This window comes from Tripterygium wilfordii, chromosome 13 (genome assembly GCF_013401445.1).
Source record: "Tripterygium wilfordii isolate XIE 37 chromosome 13, ASM1340144v1, whole genome shotgun sequence".
Lineage (NCBI taxonomy): Eukaryota > Viridiplantae > Streptophyta > Magnoliopsida > Celastrales > Celastraceae > Tripterygium > Tripterygium wilfordii.
Window position 1 is genome coordinate 11476473 of NC_052244.1, and position 20092 is coordinate 11496564.

The window sequence follows — 20092 nt, forward strand, 5'->3', positions numbered from 1 at the left end:
TGGTGTGGATATATTCCATTATTATGAAAATAAAAGCATAAACACACTTTTTTTTTCAGTTTGATGTTTTCAATTTTTGTTTCAGTTTTAAGTGTTCAACCAAACAAGTTTCAATTTTATGTTTTATATTTTTGTTTTCAAAATTTTTGGAAGTGATACCAAACACAACCGTAGGGTTTTATTGGCTTCATTTTTAACTCTTAAACTCAACATTTTATAACCCGTCAATTTTAGAGATGGTGAGGTGACAGAAATAATTTTCTAAATCATCCACAAATTATTTTTTCAATAATTTCAACTTTAACAAAGGTATTTTTGTAACTCAAAACTCGTGACTCTCATTAATGCTGCATTCTATCCAACTAAGGGTGAATAAAGTAGTCTCCTCCCATAACTCTACTTAACTGTCCAATTTTCAATCCGAGTAGAAGTGTTATATATATATATTTTTCCCTTTACGCCCAAAGAGTGGGTTCCGACCATTAGGCGCCGCTGTAAGATGGCATTGGAAGACAGGATTCTATACATCTTTAAAGACCAATAATTCTATACATCTTTAAAGACCAATAGTAACCGAAAGTAGAAGATGATAAAGGGTCGGCGTGGCAGTTATTTCGGTTACCTGTCATGGTGTTGGTTAGGTTCTCCGGGAACCCTAAAAAAAGAAAGAAAGAGGAGAATTGTAGGTGTCATATGTATAGTGGCTTATTGAGTTGGAATCTCATAATACTTTACATCTCAATGGTCTCAAAAATTGACAGATCGATGAGGTGAATATTTGGTTTCATTTCTCGACTTTTCAAAAGTTCCATAATTTGATGGAATATTATTGTGTGGACCAGTACCTAAACTGCTTCAGGATCATTAATTTTCTTTTTTTACCCATTTTTATTAATTTCATTAATTATTTTTGCTATTCATAAAACTTCTTATACAATATTATTGTTTTTATTCTCTCTGTCGTATATGTGTATACATATCTTAGAATGAGTCAAATATATATATTTAGTTGTAAATTCAGATCCAATCTACTCGACCTTTGTACAGTCTGCTTGAGCGGGGCAACTCTGGACATATATGCGTTGGTTTTCAGTGCTTGATTGCTTGAGAGGTATCATCCCTGCTCAAGCCTTTTTGTACGATGTATAAGTACCATGTTTTAGTCTTTAGGGGGTTATTTTTAATGAGAAATATTCTCCAAATACGCTTTTCTTGGCAATATATTGTGTCCAACAATCTTAGTTTCTTACATTATTTTTAAAAAGGGTACAAGTCCCAACAATTCGTTTCATAGCAAAATTACACCTAACATCGCGATAACAGCGTAAGACTTGTTGAACTACGGAAAAAACAATCACCGGACAACACAACTAACAATAATTTATTAGTTTCTTATATTTTATTAGTTAGCTTCACTACATAATTTATTTATTAATTCTACAATAATCTATTAGAAATGTAATTTTTTTTCTAAAAAAATAGGATCAATAAAATTAAGAAAAAAGGGATGTTGAACTACGGAAGAAAAAGAAAAAAAAGAGGTCCCAATCACAAATTGATAGGTGGCCCAAACTGGAACAAAGACTTGTTGATATTTTTTTCTAACTGGGAATTGTCTGCCAACCAAAAAACAATTTTTTTTCCCCATGATTATTACATCTTAAGAGGCTATACAAGTTAGTAGGACCAATTTTTATATTAAAAAAAATTGTCTTCAAAAGACATTGAACCTGACAAACCCGCACAAAATTTAGAGGAAAAGCAGGCAAGTTTCCAAGTCTTCGTTCAATTTAAACCGACATGAAATGTTTTGGTCAATTGCACGCGTAGGAAGAGGAAAAAACTCTATGTTTAATTGTCATGCCTGCATAGGTTTGACTAGGATTACCCCACAAAAAAGGTCCGATCAACCGACAAAATCTTACATGTCCCCCTACTTTTATTTCAACTATCATAAATACTGACATAAACACATATAATTTCATATCTATCAATCATGTGAAACTCACGATTTCACATAAATAATGCGTATTCATCCCAACATATGTGATAGCTGAGACGAAAAATATTGGGATATTTTAGTAACCAAAACTTATATAATTAATGTGTGTATTGGTATTATTATAAAATAAAATGTGAAGTGTTGGATGTGAAGTAGGTCCTATATATATATTTTTAATCAATGACTATTTTAATATTACATAGATTTAAGAGATTTTAAAGGTCAAATTTTAAGGATCTCTATCATTGTTCTGGCTAAATAATGTTCCTTGGTTCTTTCACCTACGGTCAACTCATACCAAACTATTCTTTCTTTCTTTAATTACCCACCTCAAAAGGCACAATATAGACTTTGAAACACTTGTCTAGACTCAACTTTTTGACCTAATTGGCTTAATGCAACACCCATTTTCTTCACATCTTGTTAATCAACTAAGACTCTTACAATCAAAAAGTTGTTTTTTATCACAACTCATACCAATTACCATCAAGTTCAAATCACATAAACAGTTTCCAATGAAATTAGGTTAGTGATTAAAAATGGAATATGATGGCTTATAGGTTTTGACATCATTCAAGTTTGCAAGGCATGTGAACCCAATATGAATGATCCAACGCAACACCCACAGGCCATTCGAAGCCAAACAAATATGTAATGTCCTCGAATTGTATGTAAATATAAATATTCATATTGGTGGAATTGAATGCACATGTTACACATGCTCTTATTCTCGAATCCGCCGACACTAAGCTCCAATTCGGGACCCACATGCAAGCTCTGTATGGTGCCACGTCCCTAATATTAGGAAGATGCCTTAGGCGCACGTGTGGTGTCGGGTCAAGAAGAGAGCAGTGTGCGTGGGCCATTGTCCCTAAAGAGAGTTGTAAAAACCTAGCTAGTTACAGAGAGTTGCGATTAAGACATTATATATGTACAGGTTCTGTTGTAATGTGTTGGGATCAGTCATCTGTGGATGTTTCTTGTTGGGTAGACGGCTAACACTTTACAACCGGTCCTTCAAAAGATAGTGATTTTCTATTCATGGTATTAGTAGTCATGACATGCATAGGTCCTTACAATAAAAAGAAGAAGATGACATGCATATATAGCTAGGTAACCAGAAAAAAAACAGTGGGACTTGCTTTACAACTAGGTTATTCGTCTTACGAGGTAATAGTACTTCTCTATGTGTGTCATGGTGTCTCACGAATGACATTCTTCCTTAGCCAAACTTTTTTTTTATAAGTGAGTGTTGTATTTAAAAAAAAATTATGTACAAAATAGGAGGGGTATACCCCAACGGGACTTACGAGTGACCTATGACCTCTCGAGTTCCTTAGACAATATTTGACACTCAGAATTTGTGAGGCAATAGCTTATCAACATGATGATCAATAGCTAGTTCGAGAGGATCATGATAAATCACATTGGGATGGAGACACGGCACGGATTCTTAGGAGAGGTAGTAGTTGGAGAATTTTTCGCAATGGACAAAAACTTGATGGAGCAATGCCTTATGGGTCGTGAACTCCTTTTCTCGGAGAAGATGCAGTGACAGTATCTGGAGAATAAGCATTGGCTAACTTTGTGTCAGCAGGCGCACCTACTCTATAAGACTTTTTCATTTTTTGAATTCTCGCACGTTATTAAAAAATATGTAAAAAGTGTGACTATTGACTTGCAAATCTCGATCTTGGTTTGTGAACATGAATAAATCAATTTCTTAACAGTTACGTTCTATGAGTCTCACACACGACACTCTTCTTCTTGGATTGACAAAGGTTTTCTTTTCTTCTTTTCTTTTTTTATATACATGGGACAAAGGTTTCTTGTTACACTTTAATTATTACGTTTGTTCACATTTATATTTGATCATAAAAAAATAATAATAACTCTGCAATTAAAACTAAGAACCGGCATTTCCAAAGCATCTCTTAATTAAGCCTCCCGTATTGAGTCCTAAAATCACAAAAAGAAGGATTTTCTCTTGCCAGAATATGTAATGTGAACGGGATATATATATATATATATGATTAGGTACGTTAAGAAAATTTGGTTACACAAGATCATATACTAATACAACAACATGTGAACAATTCTGTTGCTTTTTTCTAGTTTAAGACTTTAAATTAATAAAAAAGAAGGAAACATTCAAATCTTCAAACAGTGGTTTCTGGTTATTCTTAGTCAACAGAGAATCTTATTTTGTTCATATATTCTTGGTAAGTAAGTCCTGCTTCTAGGGTTTTTTTTTTCTCGTTTTTTCAAGTTTCGAGACTAGATACAGAGGAAGAAGACATAATTGTGCTATGCTAGGCTGCTAGCCGTGTAACGTCGTTTCCCATCTGCATCCTGCCTGCCTCTTTGTGTTACTTCATCTCTTCTCCAGTCTTCTCTGCACTTTTTGTTCTGATTTTTTTGACTGTTAAGAAAGCCTAACCAGGCTTTTTTTTGTTGGACTTTCTTGTCTCCTTATTATTAAGACACTCTTTTTGTATTATATTGTCACAACTCATATCCACCTTATGTACTAGGGCCAGATGGCTGCTCTACAGTTTTGTAGGGTACCCTACTTTTAAGTCTCTTGTATATGTACGTCATATACCAGGGCCAGGTGGCTGCTCTACAGTTTTTAGGGTACCCCCATTTATGTCTCTCTTGTATATGTAGTTAGATCTAGACCATATAATAGAAAGTGGAAACATGGAACATGTTCAAATTTTTTTCTCTTAAAAAAAACATACAAAGATTGCAAACAAGTAACATATGATCGTGCGAATGCAAATGTATTAGTTTGAGCGGAGGAGTATTTGTAACTCAAATTTTCTAAATTATAGGCAACATGATGAAGCGAGACTGTATTTGAGCCTGTTGATTTAAATCACGAATAACAATTTCAAATTTTCAACACCTTGTTGATTCAAATGAATACCAAGAGTGGAAAAGAATAACATCTCTTCAATATTATTTTAATCCAAACTAAAACTGTCATCAAGAGGATATAATCTAAATAATACAATCAAAACCCTAAAATAACTTAAAAGAAAACACTAAATTGTTAATTTGAAGGCCTAAACGATGTAAGTTGGCCAAAAGTCAATGGTTGTAATGACAAAGCTACTGGTTTGAAATACGTGTCGTTTTGAGTCAACCATATTTTCAACTCAATCCCACATACTTCTTAAAAAATGCAATATAGGCCATTCCATCCACATCAGTTTTGACATTTAGCTTTTTATTTATTGAATTATAGTATAACTATTACTTAGCAAAGTAGATGGTTTGTAGAAAATTCTCATCAATTCGGGCTAGCTTGTACATATAATTGGTCAATGTCAATGCTAGCATCTTTGAATGATAATACCAATGATTAGGTATTATTGGTTGAAAGGGTGTGTACATAATTACGTACAATGATTCTGGTTCAATATGTTTGCATGGGGTGGTCAAGTATTTCAATTCTCTCTTGCCATTAATAATCAATATAATATAATATGAATTCCACTTTTCATGATGCTTCTGCGAAGTATACGTATTGACTTGCATCACCGGTTAGGTTTTTGTTGTTAGTTTTGTTGACCATTACCTTCGGCGTTACGTTAACTATTGCAAATTAGAATTTAGAGATGGTGTTTACTTAATTCCAATTGTTATTGTAATTGGTTTTAGGGTTTAGGAAACATGATCTGCCAGCACACGTGGCATAATCTGCTAGATGAGTCATCCAAAGCATGCACGCCACGTGGACAAACTGTTAGCTGGCAGTGGCTGATCGAGAGAGGTTATGGTGGTGAGACGGACACAAACCAAGGGCCAAAGCCCCAGTATCGGGGACAGCCCCACATCTAGATTTTGGGGGGTGGGGAAAGAGAGAGGATGGGACCGAGGCTTTCCTTTGTGGGTCCCATTTAAGTGTTTGACGGGTGCACAGGGTTCGTCGGTTAGTATCTGGTTCCTTTTCTCGCATTTTGTTTGAGAAGGGCCGAATGCGACTATAAATCGACCATTCGGCACTGTCTCTTCGACACAAATACACAGTCTCTTTCCCTCTCCCTCTCCTTCCACATAAGATCTTTGTGTGGCTTGTTTGTCTCAGCTTTGTTCATTTCTTTACTAGAATCTACTCTTTAATTCTTGTAGCTTGAGGTTCTAAGACAGAGCAGAGCAGCACTCTGTTTTTGCTTCTCTGTTTCGTTCACTTGCTCATCCTCTGAAGAATCTGTTAAGGTACCATTAATTTGAATGCCTATGTTTTCAAAAATGGGTTTAATTTGATTCTTGTTATGGTAATCTTGAGAGACACCAGAGCTCATTATACTAAAAGTTTGTTTTGGGTGTTCATAGAAAGTCCTGACTGAAGAAAACTGAGAAAAATGACAAACCAAAATGTGGTAGTGCCTGAATCAACCATCAACTTGGCCATCACAGTTGCTGTGGCGAACTCGTCGATCTTTTCTACTGCAGCGCAGAAGCCTCCGGCGGCGCCAGGAGGGTATATCTCCATTTCAAGAAAGAATTTCTTGAAGAACCTTGAAATCAATGGTGGAGCTACAATTAATGCCTTGGTTGACTCAATGAGAGCTTCCTCTCCTACCCATCACAAATCCACACCTTCTCTTGTTGATGACCAAACTTCTTGGATGGTGAGTACCACAAAAAAATAAAAAAAAAAACACACCACCATGAATATTGTTTTCGAATTAACATTTAAATTCTTTCCTCGGATTTTTATTTTGATAAAAATGGAACTGACAGGATCAACATCCATCCGCCTTGGAGATGTTTGAGCAAATAATTGATGCTTCAAAGGGGAAGCAAATAGTGATGTTTCTGGACTACGATGGAACTCTGTCTCCGATTGTGGAAGACCCAGACCGAGCTTTTATGTCAAAGAAGGTTAGCCCTTCTGTCCCTCTGTTTGTCTCTCTCTCTCTCTCTCTCTCTATATATATATATATATATATTCTATATCAACACAACTCTCTTCTCCTTCACTATTTGATTATCACTAATTATTTCTTAACCTGTATATATTTAGATGCGAGCAACATTGAGAAAGTTAGCAAGGTGTTTTCCAACCGCCATAGTTAGTGGCAGATGCAGAGACAAGGTACATTTGGAGATAAAATTTCAATACATCCAATCTCCTTCAGTCCTTCTTCATCATATGAAGTCTTCATTGACTTGTCTGAACGTACACAGGTGTATAAATTTGTTAGACTGGCTGAGCTCTACTATGCTGGAAGCCATGGCATGGATATTAGAGGACCAGTGAAAGGAGGATCCAAATACAAGAAAGTCAGTGTGTTTGAATTGATGAAGTTGTTATTACTCCTTTTCTTCTTCATTCAACTTGAGATTCCAAGTCTAACCTTGCTTCTTTTTTTTTTCAGGGTGGTGGAGCTGTTCTCTGTCAACCTGCCAGTGAATTTCTTCCTATGATTGATGAGGTTAGTTTTGTGGTCAAACAAAAGAAGAGTCTTCATTGACGGGTCAAACCCCCTTGTCGATCCCAATCCAAATATAACTCGTCCAAGGATACACCAATCTCTACATATATTAATGATGGTTTGAATTTGAACTTTTCAGGTTTACAAGGAACTTATAGAGAGAACAAAATCAACTCCAGGCGCTAAAGTGGAGAACAACAAGTTCTGCTTGTCTGTTCATTTTCGCTGTGTTGAAGAAAAGGTAAAAGATTTATGGCTTGTGTTGTTTATTATTAATTCCCAATATTATTAAATATTATTATGTATGTTAAACTGACTTAAAGATTAATATAATGCAGAAATGGGATGAACTAATACAGCAGGTTAAATCAGTAATTAAGGAGTACCCAAAGCTTCGACTTACACAAGGAAGGAAGGTATATACATACATACGTACGTACGTACATATATATATGTGACGTGGCATATGAATACTTGTCAAAATGATTTTTGTGAATTTTTTAATTAAATTATATATATTTTTTCATATTTAATACAGGTGTTAGAAATCCGACCTACCATCAAATGGGACAAAGGGAAGGCCCTCGAATTTTTGTTGGAGTCACTTGGTAAGCTTTTAATTACTTTTCTTTAATCAAATATTATTATAAAAACATATATATGGGGTACAAAGTTATAATAAAATAATAAAAGGAAGTATACATATATATTATTAAACAGGTCACTAACTATTATTATATTGTCTCTGCTTTCTTTACAGGATTTGCTAATTGTAGTGATGTATTCCCTGTTTACATTGGAGATGACAGAACAGATGAAGATGCATTTAAGGTATCGAAAGTTGACAAATTAACCATGTTATTTTTTAAGTTTGTTCTGTTCGTTAGGGAACACCAATAGACTTCTTGTCCGAATTTGACTATCATTGTAAGGTATTGCATGTAGGCCTTTTCATGTCTAAGTCCAATCCATCACAAGGTTTTCAAGATCTTTCAAAACTCACGATTTTAAAATGTATCTTACTAAGTCAAGAAAACTCTTATGCTTATAGCATGTCCATTAGATATTTATTTTAACGCTCATTGATGAAAAATAATTAAAGCATCTGGGTTTTTTTTTAATATTTTTGTTGTTGTGATATTTCAGATCCTGAGAGAAAGAGGACAAGGTTTTGGGATTCTAGTGTCCAAATTTCCAAAGGACACCAATGCCTCTTATTCTTTGCAGGAACCCAACGAGGCAAGTACACAATATATATATATATACATGCATTATTTTTGCCCACAATATATATGCATGTCTTTAATTTACATTTTTATCTTAATTTTTATTTCTAACATGTAATATTAATTGTTACAGGTTATGGACTTTTTGCAGCGATTGGTAGAGTGGAAACAGATGTCCTTAGGAGAGGAAACCAGGGTGTAAAGAAGAGCACTGCTTCTGCAAGTATTGACAAATATTAATATAAATTAACTAATTATTATTATTGGGCCTTATACCCTTCAAATTAGGGAATGTAGCTGGGGTGGGATCCAACTATAAATGTAATTTCTTGTAATGTTGTACATCTTTGTAACTCTCTTTATACAAGGGTGTGCACACTTAGCTCTAGCTATTGTAGTTTTGTAACATGACTATCAATACAAGAAATGCTTTTGTAGTTTTATGATTTCTTTCTAAGCCGAAATCATATGAACTTGTGAGATCCTAAGTTTAATTCTCATTACGAACAATATCTTTGTGACCTTGCGTTGGACTTTAACTTAATTTATTTTGTCATCAAGTGAAAAACTTGTATGCGTGTGAACCTGATGATCTAGTTTATGTACACGTCAATTGTCCAAAATGAGAAATTTATTTGATGTTGTTCTCGGTTATAAAAAAATGTTATGCCGATGATTTTATTCTCTCTCATTATTTATTATTTTTTCTCAATAATACCAATTAAGCTGATTATAACCATGAATTATTGGATCAAACTCATGAAAATTAGATCAGAATCGATTTTACGATGCACGATCCATGTGATAAAAAGTTGTATGGGAATCGCATACACGTGGCAGGATCTGGAGAAATTCCAATTTCTCGTCAACCAAAAGGGTTGTAACCATATTAAAGTAGTATTATAATAATATTAATTCTTTTGTCACCTTTCTCTAACTATATGTAATTTGTATTCTTCTCGTCACCTTTTATATGCAAGACCTTTTCGACGTATAAATATACAATCTCTCTTTCATGCGAGTGAAACAACTAAATATATAGCTAGGCATTTCTCCTCAAATCAAATCTCCCATGCGAGTGATGTTGAATCTCAAAATCTACTTCTATATATATATGTATGTATGTATGTATGTATTCAGAGGTGGGTTTTTTTTGGCTAGCTATTTGCGCACTAAATCTGCCTTCTAACACAGCCATTAATTCGCAAAGTAAATATGAAAAATTAGATTTGCGGTACATTAATATTTATCAGCCTAAAATTTCGTCACAAATACATTACAATTTTTTTGCAATTTTTACACTCCTAAGATTAAATTAATGTATGCGTTGTGTGGCAAAATTTGTACACTATTCTTTCAAGATGACGTAGATACTATCATTTATCAATTCCAAGAGAGATTTGGTGGTTGATAAATTTTCAGGATTAACATTGCCAAAGGCAAAATGTCCTCAGTACGTTCAACTCTCACGTCTAATAAATTTATTTGGAGTCACCCAAAAATCGAAGACCCTATAATTACTTGGTACGTGTGGGATGTGGGACTCACATACCCCAAATTTACCATGTACGGTGTAGTCCAATGTAACTATTGTCTTGGATGAGTTTTTCATTAAAAAAATCGTATCATATGCTTCCCTGGAAAATATGGAAGAACATTCTCAAATACTGTCATTTCGAAGGGATAAGATTCCTAGCATCTACGTCTATAAATATCCATAAAGCTCTAGCTCTTACTCAATTATGTAGATACACGCTAAAATTGGTTCATCACAAAAACTTACCAAAATTTTCGAAAAACTCCAATGAAACCCAAACAAGGAAATCTCTTATATATCTTTGTTTCAATATAGGTTGACCAGTACTATGCATGTGCATTATTGGTCTTAACTTGCACATTTTCTTCACTTGCAATATTAAGTACGCCAAATCCTTACCATATTAGCCAAAAAAACTTACTATTCGATCGTTGCTTGCATGTATTTATTTGGTGATATAGTTTTTTGTTCATATGGTTGATGACAAAGTGAAATTAATTAAAAGATAAATATTGTCGATTTGGGTAATGTTGAGACCCCATGATCGAGGGGGTCAAGTTCTTTTCTTTTTTTCTTTAACTTTTAATAAATTTTAGTATCTTATGCTGAGTCATAAAGAATGTTTTATGGGTCGATATTTCAAAAAGATTGTTTGTGCTATTATATATACGACTCCATTTTTCGAGCTATCTTTCCTTTTATTATTCTCCAAGTCGCACTTGCATGGTCGAGGGGTCGTTCTTTCACTGCATGGATATATATATATACATACATGCATGGATGGTACAATATTACTTTTAAACATCAAGTTGCACGGTGTAACTAGCTTAGATCAATAATTGTAGCAAGATAGGTCATTTTTTATCCTATCTTTTCTCGTATGTGTGACCATACATCAAAAGAAACATTCTTATTTCTTAACCAGCTATTGATATGCTTTTTTCCCCTAAAAAAAAAAAAAAACCAACACTCAAAACCATACATTATTGTGGATCATATAACTGACGTATATAATTTTTCTTTTAACCTTAAAAAAATCTTTAAGTTGCATCAAATCTCAGATGCACTTCTCACTTCATCCACAGGTTTTTGATCCTATTACTTATACTTTTAGCTACTTCCTCCCCCATCTAATTCAATCATTGTACTTCTAGGTAAGTATTATATAGGTTGAATGGTTGACCATTTCCTCGAATTACTCAAATTTTCTACCCAAAAATTATGTCGAAGCTTTAACCAGGAAATTAAATATGATGATAAGGGTGTCAATGATTGATCAAATTTGTGATTAATTAAATGATATAATTTCAAGCAAGACCTGCCTTCTTTGTGGCATACCACAAATCAACTTAAACCCTTTTGACAAACATCAACAAGCATTGGTGATCTCGTAAACCCAAACAGTCATTGCTCAAAAACATAATAAAATGCCAACTCCATTGGATGCTCAGATTTTGATGCAGGCAGCCCCACATTAGAGAAAAGGGAAAAGAAAGGAGAAGAATATCCTCCAAATTTTTTAGGGTTTATGTTTTTACATAGTTTTTTGAAGGAGCTTTTTGGTTTGGCTGGTTGAAAGGGAAACCCACTACTAGTACGTAAAGGAATCTAAATTGGTTGAATGAGGAGTTGGAATCCACTTATTGTATGAGTTTGATGTGAATAAAAACACACACACACATATAGGAAGCTTGGGACACTTAACATGGCACCAATTAAGGCTTTGGTAACCTCCGCTCTCTCTTTTGGGACGTGTAAAGATGGAGTCCACTAGATCCCCTTCTATGCATGATTGGTGCCTTAAAACTCAGATAAACTATGTCTTCCTAAGCTTCAATTATTGGTAGGAAAGCTAACATGAGTCCCTTCTCCAATGTACCCAACTACCTATCACTTACTACTAACATCTCTCCCCCTTTCCACTCCTACATTTACGCCTTTGTTTTCTTCCACATCTTCTCTCTCTCTCTCTCTCTCTCTCTCTCTCTCTCTCTATATATATATATATATATATATAAATTTTCACATAAAAGTTTAATGTAAAGATGTTAAATAAAGGTTACGTTTTAATGGTGTGGATGAATGAGATGACAAGTGAGTCTAATATTTTGGATTCTACATGTTTGAAATCAATGGTGTAAACATAGACACTTATTTTACATCATTATATTAGACCATTATGTGAGAATTCCTATATATACATACATATATATATATATATATATTTATAGATCTCATGTACATTTAATTGTTATTTGTGTTACATTGTAGATTGTGGTCTCACTTGACTCCCTCATGCTCCCACCTACCCAAACCATGCGAAATCTTTCATGTGTGACAACTAAGACCATAAACATTACAAATAATTGTAATTCAAATAAATATGTATATATATATTTGTTTGATGTATTTTTTATATATATATATATGGTTAGCTTTTTAGGTCATACAATCGTATAATATAAAGTTGATATGGCTGCATTTTGTAAGGTAGCATGGGAAGGGAACCTTTCCATATAGTGCATCTTCGACACGTCCCCGCAATGAAGGTGTGTGGTGGTTTGTCTTGGGATATTCTTTGAGTCTCTCTCTCTCTCACACACACACACACACATGTTATTGTAAGTGTCAAACAACATGGTCACGTGGACTGGCATGTGAGGCCCCAAGATGCCATTGTTATGGGGAACAAATGAGTGGAATTATGAGTCGACATTGGTTAATCCGGACAAACAAATGAAAAGGATTGTAAGAGATGAAGAAAGAAGAGAAAATAATTAATAGTTGGGAATGTGTTGATGGATCATTAGTCGGTTTTTGTGTTACAATAAAATCATTCACTTCATGACTCCAAAGTACGTTTCAGTGTTTCATCCATTAATAAAACTATAATTCCTATAGCTACAACATAGCATACAATATTAATTGAAGATTTTTTTTTTCGAAATATTGAAGAAAATTTTAATTACTGCATGTTACGATTGCATAATATGGAAGGTGATTTAGTTTACAATTATTTAGAGGTGCCAACTGCCAAGTTTTTGACTTTGTTCAAAAGGTGTCAAGTTCTTTGAATTTATGATGAATAATTAACATATATAGCATATAATTAGGTATTTATAATTCTATATGATACATACGTGATTGACTTGTCCAGGTTTCATTCTAGAGGTAGAATTAAATAATTAATGTTCAAAAAGCTCTCTCTTCTCTCTCTCTCTCTCTCTCTCTCTGTGTATATATATATTTGTCTTCATCCATAGTTTCCTGTAAGTCTGTAACGTGTGGTATAGGGTAACTTTACGACGAAATGACAGAGGATATAATTCTGTCCGAAATGTGAAGATGACAATTCAAGGAACCTAGCCAATAAAAACAAACTATCTTCTTTCTTTTTTTTTTGTCAAAAGCTATTAGTACTAGCTAGATTGCCTTTAATATCTATATAAAACATGTACTAATTTCTTCTTCTTCTTGAAGTCCACCATGTATATATATACAATCTTTTTCTTCTTCTTCGCTAATTTAATTTGAGATGTTTTTGTCAAACTTTATACGTTTGATAATTATATACAAATACACATGCCAACCATAGTGGGTTTTTTTTTTTTTTTGATAAATATAGTGGGTGTTTATATTATTGTATATGCAAGTACAAAGACTAACTATTATCATTTGTACATATAGTATTCAAGTAAAGAAAAAAAATCTAAGGAAGCAACATATAATTGACCATTTTAGCTAGGGGGGGCATGTGTGCAAGTGCATGTATCAGAAAAGGTGGGGAAGCAAACGCTACTTTCAAAACTTCCATAATTGCATAACTGGCTATAACTTGCAACACCAAAATTTTCCAGGAAGGAGAGTACTGGGTCGCCTTTTTTATATATAGTTTCTCATTGTCTACCCTTTTAAAGTTTTCTTCCTCTAATCCAACACTCATTTAAAGTACCATTTCTTTGCATCGCATGCCTTTTCTATTAAGATTAAATTTCTAATATTATATATATATAGAACTAGTGTTTCAAGTTAATCACGAACAAACCAACTAGTATGATCGAAAAGTCATAAGTTTAGAATTACACGAATTTTGACTAAGATACCCAATTTGACGCGATTGTCAAGACTAATGGCTTTGTCACTAGCTCCACCTTATTTTGCTCAAATTCCATTGTTTTTAGGGGTATCGAAAAGTCATTTTAGTATTTTTCGGAGATTTTTATAACTTCGTTTTTTGTGTTTTTCATTTCATCTAAGGTTTAGGGTTTAGCTGCCTAAGGTTTATTATCTTCTTGCTTTGAGGAAATTAATCAAAACTTTGAGACTATTTTCTCTCTATTTGGTGGATTCCAATATTAATGTTCTTAGCCAACTGCTAGTTTTGTCTTAATTGTGAGTTTCCAACTGCTTCAAATATACACAATTATGGATAGATAATTGTGGATGTTATTTCCGGCATCCATGTACTGTCCTATATGGGTTTTCTTATCATTCCCTCACAATTTTATCTTTAAAATATTTTTATTTTCCTGCATCTCTCACTGCTAAAACCATAATCTCTTTAGTTATGGAAAGAGTACACATCTTATCACTCAACCTAGTTGAACAATTCCTACCATCAGACGAGGAAACCAAACATATACAAAGCATGCCCAGGCCCAAACCGCTGTAACTTTTGGGCTTTGTTTATAGTAATTGGATCCTTGAAGCTTAAAATGCACGCAAGGATTAGGCTGTAGGAAATTTTATCTACACACCGCTAATCTACTATCTTTACACCAACTTTTAAAAATTCTAAGTTTACACAAAAAAATTCTGTTTACACACAAAATTTTGATGAATATACGAAAGTACCCTTATTTTGTACAATATTAGGAATGAGTTTGTTAAGTTTACACACAAATTACCTACAACTCAATATTCTACTCCCTCACCGATTTCATCATGTCCAAACGATTGCTCTGATAATGACACACATTTATTACTATATATCTCTCTCCTTTCTATGCAACACCATCAACGATTAATGTTCTCTCCCATCCCCGGCAACACCGTCAACAAACACCTAAACACTCTTCCCATTATGTTTTAGGAGTCTCCTTGTTCCTTCTCCCTCTACCTCCCTCTTCCTTTCCGCCTATTCCGTCTCCCTCCGCCCTCTTCCCTCTTCTTCACTATCAGCGGAGAAATGAAACCCTCATGGGCGACCACTCTCGGCTATGTCATTTTAATTTTTTTTTCATCGAGTTGAAGCTGACTTAGAAGTGACTTAGTTTGCATCTAACCAATTGTAAAGTTTTGGTGAAATAAATTTTGCCTAGAGACCTTGGGAGGAACTTTTCACAAACTTTGTATGTGTTTTCTCTTGTATGGCCAGCCAAACTTGGTATTTATAATACTTTTTTTTTTTTTTTGAAGGGTTTCCTAGAGTGGGCCGGTCATAAGCTTGTGTAATATAACAAGCCCAATTCTCTCTTATTTAGTTCATAACTTATTTGGCACAACTCAATTCTTATTTAGGCTAAGCAGGAGACCTACAAGGGAAATAATATAAGGCTACACCATATTTAAAAGTCTAAATCCATCATACATTGTTTTACTTTTAAATAAGAATATTAGTATTTTCCACCAAAAAACTAATATTGAATAACTCCCCATATTATCTCAAATTACAATTTGAGTCCCTCAAGTTATAATTGTTTAATTCACCTCCTCATGTTAAGTACTAAATACCTATCAATTAAATACATGTCACTGACATCATATATTTAATCGATATCTATAATCCTTGAGCAAATCCGCTTGACTTGTTTGCTTGTGCCAGATTAATTAAAATCCGCTTACAAGACTTAGGCACAAATCCAAACCCTATAAACCACCTCAAGAGGGCGTTTGACAAAATGTACTTTGACATGCTGCTGCCACTATATTTGTCATAATAAAAGAAAATTCTATTTCGATGGCGTAACTTTGGTGGGTCTTCTTCTTGTTTTTTTTTTTTTTTGATAAATCAGATATATTAATAAAGAAGGCTTTATGCAAGCCTAAGCAAGAAAAGGCCAAGGAATCCCCAAGGCAAACAACAGTAGTGAACGTCACTAATACAGACATAGATCTTCCACTACGACTCATACTCTAAATAGGCAACATGCAGACCCGTGCAAGCCCCCTTCAAAACTTAGCCCAAAGGAACCATGTTATGCAAACCATGCTGTCATCATTTCGCTTCTGTCGACACCACTCTTGGCCAAAAAGTCCGCAACCCCATTAGCCTCTCTCCACGTGTGAATGAATTCGACATTAGCAAGAGGTAAAGTATCAGAATTCAGAAACAATGGTGAATGGCTTTCTTCTAAGTTTCGTAATCCCTCTAGTGCTATGGAAAGAGAGAGAAATCAAAGAAGTTGATGGGGCGGGGATGACGTGGCAATTAATATGATTGTTAGATGAAATGAATGGTTAAGAATTTTGGTGTAAACTTAGCATTCTCAAATTAATATGTAAAAATTATTTATTTTAAAATTTGAGTTTAAGGGTTAATATGTCATTGTATACAATGATATTTATGTAAACTATAAAAAATTAAAAAATGATGTAACGATATTGTTTTTATGGTGTGTAAATAAAATTTCCCTTAAGCCATTCCTATAATGGACTTACAGTTTTGGGCCTAGTCAACAAGGGAAGGCTGGATCCGGCTCATTTCAAATTTTCAATGCGACTAGGCACGTACAGAGTTAGAAGTGAAGGGTATAGAATAATTAAGTAATCAAGACATTAATGAACGAAGGAATTCACCATTAACACAGATTATAAATCTCAAGAGTTTACTATTTTACTAGCTGCTTGCAAGTTGAGCTCAAACCGTTTAGCCCTAAACCCTAAATCTAAACGTCTTTAGCCATTCTATTACATCTTTGGTTCATATATTCCTAACTATTTAATCAAGAGCAAAAATTAGAATCTAAAAATGCTTTGTGTCATGACCAAATATAATAAACTATTGTGATTTGTAAGAGAAACATTGGGCCTATTAGGACACTTAGGTTATTGGGCCTTTGGGCCGATTAGTCCATGCTTTTCTTTTTGTCTTTCTTTCTTGAAAAGGGACGGACAAACCAGGTTTACATTCAAAGAAATAGAGAGAATTAATAGAGCTTGGAAGAAAATACAAGTATTAGCTGAATCTGGGAGACGTCCCATAGTGGCGAGAGCATCCCAAAGAATTCAATTGAGCTGGAATCTCCTCCAGAACGAAGCCACGAGGAGTTAGTGGAACTACCTCCGTTTAAGGGCTGCCACAATCTCAGAAGGATCCCCGTTTAAGTCCATGCTTATTGATTCTTATAATAAAAAAATATTATAAGATGAAGAGGAGATTTCCATTTTACCATTATCATTCAACGGCTTTAATAATCGGTTGAAAGTTGAATTATGAACTTCAGTGATGTATCCAGTCTGTCTGATCTTAGGTTTGTCACCTGTCCAGCATATCCATTTATCACATGATTTACCCTTCATGGTATACTTTACATGAGCCAGAGTCGATGCTTAAGAATTTACGGAAGCTATAGATATATAGTTTACTATGCATTTATACGACATGAGTGGATAGGGCTATTAAAAAACCCGCGAAAACTGAAACTAACCGAAACCGAATATAATTTGCGGCAGGGGCGGAGCAACAGAGGGACCAGGGAGGCCAGGCCCCCCTGGATTTTGAAAATTTTATAGTACATACATATTAGTCTACAAGCATTTTAAAATTTGCTTGATGGCGTAACGTAAACGGTAAACGTGTTACGTTTGCTTCTCTTGGGTGTGAGGACGAGTGCTTACAAAAGCAGTGATGTTTTCATTTTTTTTTATATTTATTTTGTTTTGTCATTTCTTTGTCGTTTATATTTCTTATATATAATACTTAATACTATTTATAAAAATAAAACCATTCAATATATATTTTATTAGTTATTTTGTTTAGTTATTTCTTTTTCTTTTATATTTCTTATATCTAATACTTAATACTATTTAATATATTTATAAAAAGACTATTCAATATATATTTTATTAATACAAAGTATACTATTTAACATATTTATAAAAAAGACTATTCAATATATATTTTATTAATACAAAGTATACCATATATTAGGTTCACACTCCATACTTGTTATATAATTTGAGTACATTGTTGCAAATTTACAATTTTTTTAACAGAAAATGATTAATATTTGATTAAAATGTTGAATTCTGATATAGTGGTATGGATCACAAAACATCATGTGTAGAGTTTGAACCTTGTCATGGTTATGCTTTTCATGTAACTACAAGGTATTTATGTATTAAGTGATATTTTTGTTTTTAACTTTTTGCTATAATCAATGAGAAATTGGGTAATTTTTCATTAAATAACCCTAAAAAAAATAGCCCCCGAACCCCCATAAACCTTTCAGACCCCCCTTCATTTGAATTCCTGGCTCCGCCCCTGATTTGCGGATGTCCACATAAAAGAATTCTGATATATACAATCAATTGAAATAGCTGGCATAGAAATGACATGTCAAAGTCACAAACAAACGTGCTCTCCTATCCCTGTAAGTCTTGTGGAATTGTTGGTTTTGAAAAATAATGAAACAAAGTTGGCATGATTAGGATGAATGAAACTCCCTCCTATTCTTGCTAAAAATTTAGAGATTCTCATTTTCTTAAGATCGGGTCTCCTGTAACGTTGTCAGAATTGGACAAAATTTGACTGGTTGAAACGAAATGACATTTTGAACAGAACTAATAGACTTTAGTCCCTAGCCCCACCTTATTTTCGCGAAATTACATAGTTTAGGATCTTAAATGGATCATTTTATGTTTTAAGGGCATTTTCATAATTTTATATTTTTGTCATTTTAGCTTTGTAGCCTGCCCTAGTGACCAATATCTCTCATTTTAAGGAATATATTGAAACCCTTGAGAGTTTTCCTCTCTTTTTCTAATGGATTTCAATGTATTTGTGTGATTGAACGTTGGTTTAGTCTTTCTTTGTTGTTTCTGCCCGTGTGATAATTTAAACTTTAAAGTTAACATTTGTTTTCTTTTATTAAGTCGGTCAAATTTTCACCAAAATCTCTCATTTATGCCGCATATATATGTTATTATCTTACCCAAATGGGTAATAATGGGCTCATTTAATTATTAAGCCCAAACTCGTAGTTAGACTCGAAATCTCCCGAGTTCGGCTTGATAAGGCCCATACTATTGTCTTCGTCAGTGACCACAACACACTTATTGCCCATTGACAAAGAATCTCTCTATTTAAATGGAAAATGACAAATTAATACCACTTTTAAAATTATTGGACATTTAGATTCATTTCAAAAAATTTTATCTCTCATAAGTCCATTTTAATTTTTTTAATTATTTAAATTTTATCTAGTTCTTTTTTTGTCATTTTTTCAAAGAGGTTTAGATCTAATATGGGCAATGTGTGTTTCTGTGAGGAGAGTCCCATGGTGGTGGGGTGTGGCGAACCGTCGCCAGAATCGGCCCGATCTAAATTTTTTTCAAAACAGTAACAATAGCAACCAATGTTAACTGTTTTAAAACGGACATATTCGGTGGCCGTTTTGGACCGTATATGATTGGACATTATGAGCTTCAATGAAGGGAGTCCAACGATAACGGTGGTATGGCAAACCATCGTCGGAATTGGGTAAATCTGAAGTTTTTTCCAAATAGTAACATTAGCTGACCACAAACAATAACATTGGCTAACCAATGTTACTGTTTTAAACAATCATATTCGATAGCCGTTTGGGCCTTATCTGACTGGGCATTATGCGTCTTAGTGAAGGGAGTCCAACAGTAATGGTGGTGTAGCGAACCG

The 20092-nt window shown here is 33.9% G+C and overlaps 1 protein-coding gene across 7 annotated transcripts in view; it reads left to right on the forward strand.

Annotated features, from left to right (window-relative positions):
- Positions 1 to 5990: 5990 nt before the first annotated feature.
- Positions 5991 to 20092, forward strand: part of LOC120013875 (probable trehalose-phosphate phosphatase J) — a 28948-nt gene continuing 14846 nt past the window's right edge. For 2 of the 7 annotated variants that reach the window (XM_038865841.1, XM_038865843.1), the window contains exons 1-9: positions 5991 to 6229; positions 6347 to 6645; positions 6758 to 6898; positions 7041 to 7112; positions 7205 to 7300; positions 7396 to 7452; positions 7592 to 7693; positions 7791 to 7868; positions 7991 to 8060. In XM_038865841.1, coding sequence (XP_038721769.1) covers positions 6376 to 6645; positions 6758 to 6898; positions 7041 to 7112; positions 7205 to 7300; positions 7396 to 7452; positions 7592 to 7693; positions 7791 to 7868; positions 7991 to 8060 — 886 coding nt within the window. In that variant the 5' untranslated portion in view covers positions 5991 to 6229; positions 6347 to 6375. Of the gene's footprint in view, positions 6230 to 6346; positions 6646 to 6757; positions 6899 to 7040; positions 7113 to 7204; positions 7301 to 7395; positions 7453 to 7591; positions 7694 to 7790; positions 7869 to 7990; positions 8061 to 8212; positions 8284 to 8598; positions 8707 to 8811; positions 9116 to 20092 lie in introns of those variants that run through there. The other 5 variants (XM_038865838.1, XM_038865840.1, XM_038865839.1 and 2 more) reach the window with 5 other exon arrangements.